Source organism: Aphis gossypii, chromosome 1, assembly GCF_020184175.1.
Source record: "Aphis gossypii isolate Hap1 chromosome 1, ASM2018417v2, whole genome shotgun sequence".
NCBI lineage: Eukaryota > Metazoa > Arthropoda > Insecta > Hemiptera > Aphididae > Aphis > Aphis gossypii.
This window is the reverse complement of record NC_065530.1, coordinates 16,352,744-16,365,460: the sequence shown is the minus strand read 5'-3', so window position 1 is coordinate 16,365,460 and position 12,717 is coordinate 16,352,744. Positions and strand designations below refer to the sequence as shown.

General features: G+C 26.7%; 1 protein-coding gene across 1 annotated transcript in view; it reads left to right on the top strand.

Moving 5' to 3' along the window:
• Window positions 1-12,717, top strand: part of LOC114129614 (uncharacterized) — a 53,296-nt gene that overhangs the window by 32,299 nt on the left and 8,280 nt on the right. Inside the window, 2 exon segments of the mRNA XM_050203021.1 lie at window positions 9,772-9,982; window positions 11,953-12,114. Coding sequence (XP_050058978.1) covers window positions 9,772-9,982; window positions 11,953-12,114 — 373 coding nt within the window.

Here is a 12,717-nt window from a genome sequence, read left to right as displayed (position 1 = left end):
ATATAATATATATACTTAACACCCAATTTTATTATTATGACTATTTTAGTTGCTGTAATGATAATAAATACATAATTTATTGATACTAATATATTTCTAGGAATATTATTAAAATATACTATATTGGTTCTAAATTCTAATACGAACAATTTTTTGAAAAATTACAAAATATATAAACTACCAATATTTTACCAGACAAGAAAACATTTAAGACACATTTTTTAATAACTTCAAAATGTCGATACTTTTATTATATTAGTGATATAAATGCAGAATTTTGTTGGATTAAAAAAGCTAATGAATATTATTTTATTCATAATTACCAATTATTATTAGTACTTATTCTTAAATCACTTTGTCTTAATTCACTTATTACTTTATCAATATTTTTTATTAAGATATTTATGCACCTTGTATATAATGTTACTCAAATTACATAATTGATTTTAAATAAGTAATTCGGTAATCATATTTTTAAAGAAATATTGCCATACAAATAAAATTGTAATATAAGCTTTTAAAAAACATTAAAATTTAAACACATAAAGTGTAAAACTATATATATTGTTATATTAGTTGTTTGATAAGATTAATCTTGTGATCAAGCAATTTATTGGTATACACAATACAGAATATTTAGACTGAAATTAAAAATATATTTACTTAAATACTGATTTTGTAGTCAGATATTCGTACTACATATTATACTCCCATAAAATTAGTTATATTATTTAATTAATTTTAAAAACATACAATAAAACACGCCCACAAATAAAGTACAATTAATGTTTCTATAATATTATATTAAACTTTTATTAAATAACTTTAGTATGTATTAAGAATGTGTGTACTACCTATTTTTATAATATATATATATGTATGTATTTATCTATAAATACTGTATATATATTTACACAATATTATCTTTTGTTATTATTGTATTTAATCCGTGCACTGAATTTATAATTGAATGATTAATTATCTTAAGAAACATAATGTTTACAAGTCCATTTACGGATAATGTATATTTACATTATGACCTCCATTTTGTCACCTTATTGGCATATATATTCTATAATACACTTATACTACTTATGTGCCTACCGTATTAATTGAAGTAGACATGTTTCAGTCCATTCACGATCCAACATTCTTATTCGTCGACAGTACATAATTGTTGTTACAATAGAAAATATTTTTATTTTTTTGTCCCCGTGTTAACAAGCGACTGTGTGCCATATGAGATATAAAACGGCATGTAGTTGAATTATAAAACTGTATGTACAAAATATACAATTTATATTACCTATACGTATTTATATATCAGACATCACTAATGTAACACTCCAGAAACTAGGACGAGAAATTGCTTTTATATTCTATTGTTGTGAGAATAGTAGTAACTAGTAAGTATTTATTATAAGCAGTGTGTGTGAAATCTATATGATATATTTGTTAGTAATAATACAATATTTTTCTTGTTTGCAATATGTATAGATCAAAATTTTAAAAGTTAATTTGAAATCTGTATTTTTTATATTAATGATTCATACCTACATATAAGACATGGTGTTTAGTTATATTGTTGCTGATGGTAATTAAAAAATATTTTTTAACATAATTAAATTTAGTATTTGTATTATATATACAAATACTAATATATTAGTATTAGTATTTATTAGTTTATATTATATCATTATATATCTATAGTGGGTGATGATTTTATCGAAAACACTTATAAGATCAAAATCTATTAATGATTTTTAAAAAATTGTTTTTACACAATTTTCAGTCGAAATAACACCAACATTTTTTTTTTTACTTTTTAAACAACATGCATTTTTTATTTCATATTTTAAAACAAAATATTTTTTGAAGTATTTCAGTATACATACGATTTGGATGAGTAGCTAATGATTTATAAAAATTTAAAGTGTAGATAGCGGAGTAGTAGTCTAACATTTTGCTATAGATTATGAATTTAAAAATGTATGTTTTTATTCAAAAAAAACTTTCAAAATATTATTTTTTTTTGTCAATTGAAAATGATGTAAAAAAAATATTTTTAGAAACATTAAAAGATTTTAAAAACATAGAGTGTTGTTTGATACTATAATCAATTAATATATATATATTGTACCCAATGATTAAATTATAAATTTAAATCTGTATGACAATACAATAGGTATACATATTTTTTCGGTCTTTCAAAATTAATAAAATCTAATGGGACATAAATCGTTTTATACTGTAAAAATTGTATGATAATGTGATATAAATATATATATATTAAAAATTTAAAGTAATTTCCACTTTTTAAATCTCCGCCAAGCCCTGAAACCTTATTCTCATCTCATCAACGATATGCTTATAGCTTATAATATATATTTTATCGCACGTTAGCTCTAACAAAGTTAAATGTGCCGTGATCAAGTTACTCGAGCATCTAAATAGTAATCATTGTTGCCTCTGGGGTTAAAATAAATCGGCATAATATACATCATTATAAACTCGCCGAGTTTCCCAATTGAACAGTGTCTACTATGTATTATTATATGTGTTGGTAACTGATTGCATCATGGTCTACTTGAATGGGAAATTTGTGTTTAAAATAAATTACACTACTATAGTCATTTTCATTTCAAACAGTTTCATGCATTTATGAATTTCTATAAATTCTCCAGAAAGACCATGGTTGTAAATCATAGAACTTCTGTTGTACGTGGCTTACGCAAGGAAAACATATTGCAGCACTCTCCAAATGACATTACTACAAAGCCAATTAATTTACATACATAATAATTATTTTTTGAAGATTAGTATAATAAAATTTCAATCTGATTTAAAATATTAAGTTTCTTGGACGGATAATTATAACCATGGATTCATAGAGTTAAGTTGATTGTCTAACAATGTCTGAAAACTACTTTTCTTCGATAAAATAATAATATCATTTCGGAGAGTATATTATTTTGATTGATTTTGTTAAAGATATTTATTTTGTATAATAAATATAATTTCGTTGAATATATTTATAACTAATAATAACATCAATTTTATCATTAACAGGATTTAGAAAAACTAAAGACGTTGGAGGTAGAACACTTAGGTAATAAATAAAATACACATCATGCACTAAATTGATAGGATGTTAATATGTTATTGTATGACAATTTACAATCTCAGTACATTGTTAGATTTATCAGAATTTTCACTTAATTTTAACTTCAATTGCCTGTTATATTTTTTACTGAACAATAAATACATTTATTTTACGTCTAGTATATGATATAATCCCACGTTATATTTTTATATTTAGCAATAATTCCTTAATTACACGGTAATAATATATACAACTGGTGTGAACAAAACTGTGCAGATAATTATTTGCGCATATGAAGTTTGTGAGAAATATTGATAAATGCATGTATAATGCATATTATATATACATTATTTTATTAAATTATTGAGGCCAGTTACATAAGTCACATTTAATCACGTATAGCTCAAGGCGTCTAATTTTATAGACAATAGATCTTGATCTTGAAAAATAGGTCACATCTTATTAGGTTATAGTAATATTATTATTGTGAGTATAGATATCAATCCAAATTTCACGAATTGTATTAAATATACAAATATCTATATTACAGTGTTAATTAATAACTAAGACTTTTTAATGATTTGTATAGTTAATCTAAATCTAAGGCGTCATGAAATTATATTTGCATACGAGTGTAATATGTATTGAATTATCATTATGTAATTTATTAGGTATTTCTCGTGAGTTGGTTTATATTATATGACAAACCCGAAACTAATTAGATTATCCTTCAGACAAGTAGACAACAATATTCAATAGAAAAATAGTTTTGTGAAATTTGGCATCTCGATTAAAGATTAACATGTGCCAATTAAAAAAACGTGAAATAGCGTATTTAAAGTTTTTTTAGTATATTATTTTTAAATTATTACAGACTGTAGTGAATTATGATTCATTATATTATTAAAGTATCGAGTAAAAATTAAATAACAATTTAAAATAATTGTTTATGATAGAAAAAATACGTATACAATTTTAACAAATTTCATAGATATTCAATATAGGTAGGTACTTATATTACAGTTATAGATACTAAGTAGTTTAATTAGGAAATAACTTAACTTAATCACAGACCACAGTTAAGTTACTATAATTACAGTAGTATATTGCAAGAGTTAATACTAAATAAATTAAGTCACGTAAAACAATGTGTAGGCACTAAAACTTTATTGTGTTTATTTTTCTAAATACCAAGAGAATTTATTTTGAACAAAGTTATAATCATTCGGTGAAAAATCAATTTATCATAACCAAAATTATATTGTAAGTTTCTTACTATATACGAATAAATAAAATTTAAGTAATTGTCCACACAACAATATATATATTGTTCGATTCTTACGTCAACTATTGTAATTGACAAACGGCAGGTGACTATATTATCATATAAGCTTTCGAACTCTATAATGTTGAAATTTTACGTGGACTTTATTATAAAAACAAAAATCAATTTTTGTTTGAGATTATATAATTACTCACTCAAATGTATCATTAGAGTTGTATAATATTATAAACAATATAAGTATAGAGTAGTGAGTACCTATAATATTATTTAGGTAGGTACATAACACAACCGCAACAGTAAATATGCACAGTGAACACGAATTTATTGTTATATTATACTTATTAAGTCACACGCAAGTATCTACATGTAATGCTAGGTTTCTATATATATCATTATAAAATACCTTACGCTTTATTTTATTCATCACGTTAATTATTTTCGTTGCTATAGTTACTACTTAGATACTAAGTACCAATATTCCGCTGTTGACGTGTGTTAATAAAAATAATAGAATTCATGTAGTTTAATGACACCAACTACTTGTTCGAACTTTGATGTATGTACATAAACAATATTTTGAAGAATCATCTGCTCTTAAAATTACAGTTGAAAATGATGAATTTTAATTTGTAAAAAAAAAGAATTTGTATCACTACATGATTAATTCAATGGTAAAATTAGTTATTAATTTAAAAAATCCAACAATCTAAATTTTAATAAATACATTAATATACAGAAAAATGATAAAAAAAAAACAATGAACATGGTTTTTTTAATCTCTCTGTATACATACATGTTTTTGTTGACGTATTAAATTAATTATAAGCATTCTATCTTATACAGTTGATGTATTTTCAATTTAAAATTTAACATTTCGTATTTCGATTTGCAGTATTACATTAAAGGTTAGCTTATTTGTCTGTTTTTCTTTAGAGATTTAAATCGCGATATATATTCACGATTCTCTGTTCTGATATATTATTATCAGAATACGTTTTTCTCTCGCGAATTTGAGATAATAGACTTTTCGTATTAAACTGGCTTGTCTAAACGTCTATGTGGTTATTAGACGCATGACACGGTTGAAGTGGAATTGATTTTTGTACATACAAACGCATGCGTGGGAGAATAAATTATCCATCTAAATAGAGTCGTGGGATTTAAATACTGTTTTGATCTCAAAGCCTAAAGGTGCAGGTTATTAACACTCGAGTAGGTACCATAAACATTTATACATTTACAATACACATCATAGTAGATATCATATTTTAATAACATCTAAAAACTAAACAACCATAATATTATTCCAGTTGAGAACCTCCAAACGCAGTTTTCGTAAACAAATGTAGGTAGGTATATAAGTCTATGAAATTAATACGATAATGTTATTATTATGTCTTAACGCGTTACTCGCAATAATTTGTTGCCATACCTTCGAAAATCGTCTTTGTGAGATGTATAAAAACGTTTTCATAGTACACCTACGTCATACGCTCATATAATGTGCACATTTGGATACCCTCCCGTTGCCGCGAGTAACTGTATCGAGCAGCGCATTTAAATGATGTCTGATGACGACTCCGTTGGATCGTGAATAGAAGTCGCGAGAAAATATAAGTGCCCAGTTTTCCGCTTTACGGCCAAGACGAATTATATAACGTTATAACGACTTCGCTATTATTTAAAGGCGCGCGCGTATGTATACTCGAGGCTGTACCATACATTCGCGACGTCAGGTACCTATAAAATCGTTTGACACGGGTCCGTCTTTTGTACGTCATTGTGATAGTGTCTGTGATTAATGTGCGGAGCAACTTAAGGCGACGTTTCCACATTATATTATGGGTACAATAACATAGTACTAGCCATATATTATATATACCTGTAAAGTGTATATAGTGTGTGTATGCATGAAATACGCCATGCCCTTAGCACGCGCGCCACGGATGTCTGTGAGCTGAAGTTTTTATTGTTCAGTCCGCGGTCGTGCGCTGACCTGCAACCACCGCGCCGTAGTGTAATATTATTTTTCCTTCGCTTTTGAGTTTGAACTTCTTTCAGCAGCACCGCTACGGTGTATATCGTATATAAATGGACGATCGACACGATCTCTGCGAGTTTACAGCCATCCCCTTCCACCAAAAACTTCCCATTTTAATTATTCTCTCATCATTTCTAACACTACGACCGGAAAGACGGGTTTTCACAGCAGTATTATAATACGTATTGACATTTAATTCATAAAATATAATATAAATAATATATATATATATTATGTATCATCATAATAATATTATATAATATAATAATATTTTATGAACACACACTGCAACTGCAGCACCGGTTACGCTTGTGCGTGTTTCTTGAGGTAAAATCCAATTTCACATATTTATCGGTTTTCTCTCTCTATCACTTAAATTTCATCGCGTGGTGTTGTGTATTTGTATGTATTATATGTACAAGTCTTTCTCTTGTATTTAATTCTACTCAGCACCTCGAAAGTCCCGTTAAAACGGCCGTATATATTTTTTATACTTTATTACTTGACGTCCGAAACAAATTTTTCCGCCGCATATGTAGTTATATCATTATTTATAATTATATTGTTTTTCGTTTCGATATAAATACACAAGTATACGTATGTCATATTATACATATTATACATTATACACTGCATTAAAATAGTATATGATGTAAACCACTATCACGTGTGTTACGACATGCAGTTTATAATATTGGTAGTAGGTATAGGTATTGTATATAAATATATACAATGTATTATCTACAGATGTCTATAGTATAAACGTAACTGTTGTATAAACTTATGGTATGCATGCGACCTTTGTCACTAATTACTATCATTGAACGAAAATGAAAATTCGAGAAAAATCATGGCAAGATGATCGTTGCACAGTGAAAAAATACCTACGGCTCCAAGTATAATCTATGTAGTATATATAATATACATATTATACTACGGTCGTCTTATTATAATAGTTATAACGTCCGTAATATTTAGATAGTATCCCTCCGAGGTTTAAAAAATAATATTATACATAGTTATCATTATATGTATATTCGTTATACCTGTGTGAGAGACAGATAGATAAAAAGATAGGAAAAAAGAAAGAGAGATATATGTATGTCTCAAAAAATATAATAAATGGTAATTCGGCGGCATATTTAGACGGACAGTTGCGGCACACATACGTGGCCCGTGGAAAGAAAACGTTTAATAATATTTAATAGGAGGCAATTTACTGTGTATACATACCTATTATAATGTATAATATACGTATAACTATAGGTATGTTTGTGAGTACGTGTATAATAGACGTGCCGCTGCAGCAGCATCATCAGACGATAGATACGCACGAGAGGAACAAATTCACTGCGATATTATCAAAAATAATTTTTTTTCATAACAATAATAATAGTCGCGTTTCTTGTGTATAACGTACAAGTATATACACTATACAGTATTCTGTACTTAGGCGTTCGACGTAATAATAGTAAGCAAATAATAAATCATAAATCAAATCTCAACGGGTCGCCTGAAGTGCAGAAGGCCGGAAAACTATTTTTGAAATTACTTATATTACTATATAATATTACACATTTTATGGATGTCTGAGACGCCGAATATATGCGTGGCAAAAGGAAAATTACGTGTATATAATATTACTATATATTAATATAGTATATAACTATATAAGCACATAAATACATTATAGTAGGCACTATTACATATTTTATAGTATTTTTAATATATCATACATAATACTAAGTTGATAAGTATCCTGTCACTTTATAGTATAATATATAAAATATATGTGATTGTCTCGGAGTGTATATTAAATTATAATATATTATGCATAATTTTATTACTAACTGTATATCTGCAGATGTGTTAAACAATTTTTGTAATGTTATATTGGCCCGTGTAATCTACTGTAATCAAATTAGTCAATTATATCGTATACAAAGACGTATAGTAGGTTATTATATTATAATACCTACGAATGTTTGGTATTTCATAATTATTATTATCAATGCGGTTTATTTGAATTTCACGTTTAACGAAACAGCAACCGCAATGTATAATATTATATTCGTAAAAATTGCGCAGGCATGAATATTTTTTAATATTATTATATTTTTTTGTTGTTGCTGTTATTTAATATTTACTATTTCATGGTACCGAAAATAATAATAATAAAAAAAAAAAAAAAATGAGGATTTTTCATTAATATTTTAGACATCTGGCTTTTCTTAACATTTCTTAAAATACATTAGTATCGTAATGTATAGAAAATAACGATTTTTTTTATTTTATTAAGCTAATTGTAAAATTTCATTTATGTATTAATATAAAATAAAAATTATTTTTATTTGTCAGAAAGTGAAGCTTAAAAATATATTATTTTATTCATATTAAAGCTAATAATATGAATAATGAGTTATTGTTTATCATCGGTTTTTCAATTTTAATAACGAGATATTCATCAGTTTTTTTAACAATAATATAGTTATCATCAAATTATACAAACACATATATGTATATATATATATAAAAACATAATTAATGACAATAGGCTGGTATTTTCGTAAAATTATGTTTCTCTATTTAACAATGTCGCCACTGCGAAATTATAATAATTTGTATAATTAATACAGAGACGTTATATAGATGTATCGGTTAAATTTTATCAGTACTGTACAAACTATAGGCGTGTACAAGGTGTGTATATTGCACACGGGCCTTGAATACAGCGTGGCGTATCAAATTAGACCTACTGCAGTCTTGAAAAGGCCTCGAATTGACATAGTAATTGACATCAATTATAACACAGACAAAATTATTTATAAAAGACCCAAGTCGAAAGTATATTATTTATAACAAAATAGACATAAGTATTTTAAAATCACAAATGGTAGTAATATTATACGTATAAGTATATTACATAGTTTTGAAAAAAAATATCAAACTGTATATAGAGTACTTTTTTTATCAATAAAAAAGATTTTCGAATAAAATATCTAAAGCTGATAACTATTTTATAAACGAATTTAAAAAAATAATTTATATCAAATTTGCATGATTGCATAAATAATAAATTGGGACGCCGTCTCTGGGTGACTTCCTCAAACACGCTTCCTGGCTTTTTTCCATACCACATTAACTTATTGCACTTATGTATTTATAAATACGAATTGTAAGTTAAAGTATTTTCAATAAAAAAAAAAAGTAGTATTAAGTTTTCAAATTAATTTTATAAGTTAGCTACATATAATAGTATCATATTATTGACATATTGTATTATATTATAATTATTATCTGTAATCGACGATCATTCTAACGAAAAAAATCTATGCGTTACAGGTGCTGATGGCTTCTGAACATTTCATACCTTCGAAGTTTGTGTTTTCCGCTGAGTATGCACCTGTGGTAAAAAATTTACCAATGCTGGCGGCGCTGGCCGAAGCGTGTCTGTGGCCGGTGGTGTTGCTCCTGTTCGACGACCAGTTCGTACCCCGGCTGTCAAACTTGTACCGGAGACGAAGCGTTTCGGATCGAGCTAAGCCCCCTCAAGGTAAATAAATGCATTTACTTTTTATTATCGTCGACGCTGTCTTCGTATACGCGTTACTTATCCAAACACCATAATATATTATAATAAACTATAATATTATGTATAATGTGTATACAATATATGTATACATTTTATACATGTAATACGCATAATAGGTACTCGTTTGGTTTCGTATATATCGGGTAGGTGAGTGATGTCGGATTCCATTCTACTTTCCGATTAACTTTATTTAGTTGTTTTTTTTATATATAATTAATATAAAAAAATCCACAATACAATTTTGAAAACCCGCACCTCTATAAAATGATGGAATTAACTTGAATATGGCGCTGCATGTGAGAGTGTAAAATAATATTATACAGGTACATACGCGAATGCGTCAAATTCAAATCTAAAAATCGTTTACTTGAATATTTTATTTTTATTTTGATTCGTTTCTGAAATGGAAACTCGTTAATATATTTTAATATTATGGAATTACTATAATATATTTTACATATTTCTCATTTTGATTTTACATTAATATGTTCAGATTGAAAACATTAATAATAATGATATGCATAATTTAAATTATTAATATACACCAAAATATTATATTACGTGTTATATGCTTCAAATGCAGAATTAAATTTGATTTTGTTCTGTATTTTTAACAATCTTCATAGTAAATAGGTATACGTATATGTAGATTTGTTTAATATAAATCATCATACAAATGTAAAACGTCTATACTCTATAGTTTATACTGTTTATAATAGTATAGTGTAATTGTATTTATTTTATGTTTTCTCGAATACTCGATATCTATTTAACAAAAAAAAAAAAAAAAGGAGTTTCTATAAATATTGTATTTAAACTAAACAAAAGCGATGTATTTAATTGAAATTATTTTCTTTTTTTAATAACAATAACGTGAATAAATTATACGGGTAAAATTATAAATTATATAGTAAAATAAAAACAGAATCTCCTATTGCAGCCGTTTTGATTATCAATTGAAAATTTGAAATTGAATAATATACTACTTGTTTTCATATTATATTATATTATTGGTTCAATATAATATGACACGTTGACTGTATTTTATCGGTTAAGAACTAAATATATTTTCATTTTCTATTTATTCGATATTTCATCTTTTGGTGAAAAATTCGTGACTGGTGTTCGCCATTGTATTTTTAAGAAATATACTGCGATCATAAATTCATAACTTTGTAGAATAAAGGTCGTTTGAACGAACGCATTTAAGTTATAACGTTGAGGGTATATAATATTATACATATATATAATTATTATAAATGGTATATGATATATTTGGGGAAATTGTTCCGAGCGTAACTTACTGTCGTATTCCGAAAAATCGGAAATGAGAATGGTATATACATTTTATTCCTGCAGTGCAGCAAATATTTTGGTTCTGAAATTCTAGAGAAGAATAAGTATTACGACTCAGTTCTTCATATATATATTCAGTGAATTGATCGTGTACGGGTGGTAGTGGATTGCTATACATTATATTCAGCCATACAGGGTGTTAGGGCGAGAGTAATGTAAACACCATTAGTCATTATATACGTTGGTGTGCTGTTATACTAAAAACATTTAAGCTTCTATCATATATAATAACCACATATTATATAAATAAGTGAGCCGATTCCCAAAATAAATCAAAAACGATGTGTTGTACAGACTCATTAATTAATCATATGACTAGTCGATGTAGGATATATTATACACATCATTCCAATACTATACAGTACCTACATTTAAACATGATAATAATATATAAAATCATATCAAAGTCGGAAATTCTATTTTAATAGAATTCTTTTCTTAACAAATACCATTTATATTATTATATTTTTGAAATCTGTTTTATTATTATATTAAACCAATCACATCATAAAAACAGTAAAAATATTTCAATATTTTAATAATTTTCTTTTAACATGTGTGTCTTGTGTTTGCAGGCTTACACGGCAAGTTTCGCCCGTACAACGGTTCGTTGCAAGATGCCCGAAGGCCTCCACCGCCTTCCAGTGGTGGCGAGGCGGTCCGATTTCCCATCACCAACGGATCTTTGTTCGCCAGCCTGGACGGCAGAGTTCCGGTTCTGCACAACTACAGACGAGGTTCGTACATACTCACTCTCTCTCTCTTTCACACACACACACATTTATTATTAATATATTTCTCGACAGATGGCTTATGAAAATATATATTAATTTAAAAATGTTTAAATATGAATTTAATATACTTTATTAAACTACAAAATATGCAATAAAACCTGAAAAAATATAATTATTTTCTGAGTTTAAAAGAAAAATATATTTATTAAAGGCACTGTTTAAAAGATAAAAAAATAAAATATAACAAAAAAGATAAAATATTTGTTCCATTCAACGTACATACGACTATATTAAAGGCATGATATACTTATACAATTCCAACGGTAAACATAAAGAACAAACTATTGGTACCAACAAATAAAAACGTTAATATCAGACTATTGCAATACTATACTTTAAGTATATTTTTATTTATTAAAATATGAGAAGAACAGCTATTTATATTTTAATAGAAAATAATTAAATAATATATATTATATTATAGAGGTACTATAATAGTAGGTGGCATAGTAAAATACTATGGTATTATTAACTTTACAGGTTCTAAATCTGTCTAGGTCGCGATACAATACATAATATATATACGTGATCATACGCGACAAAGGT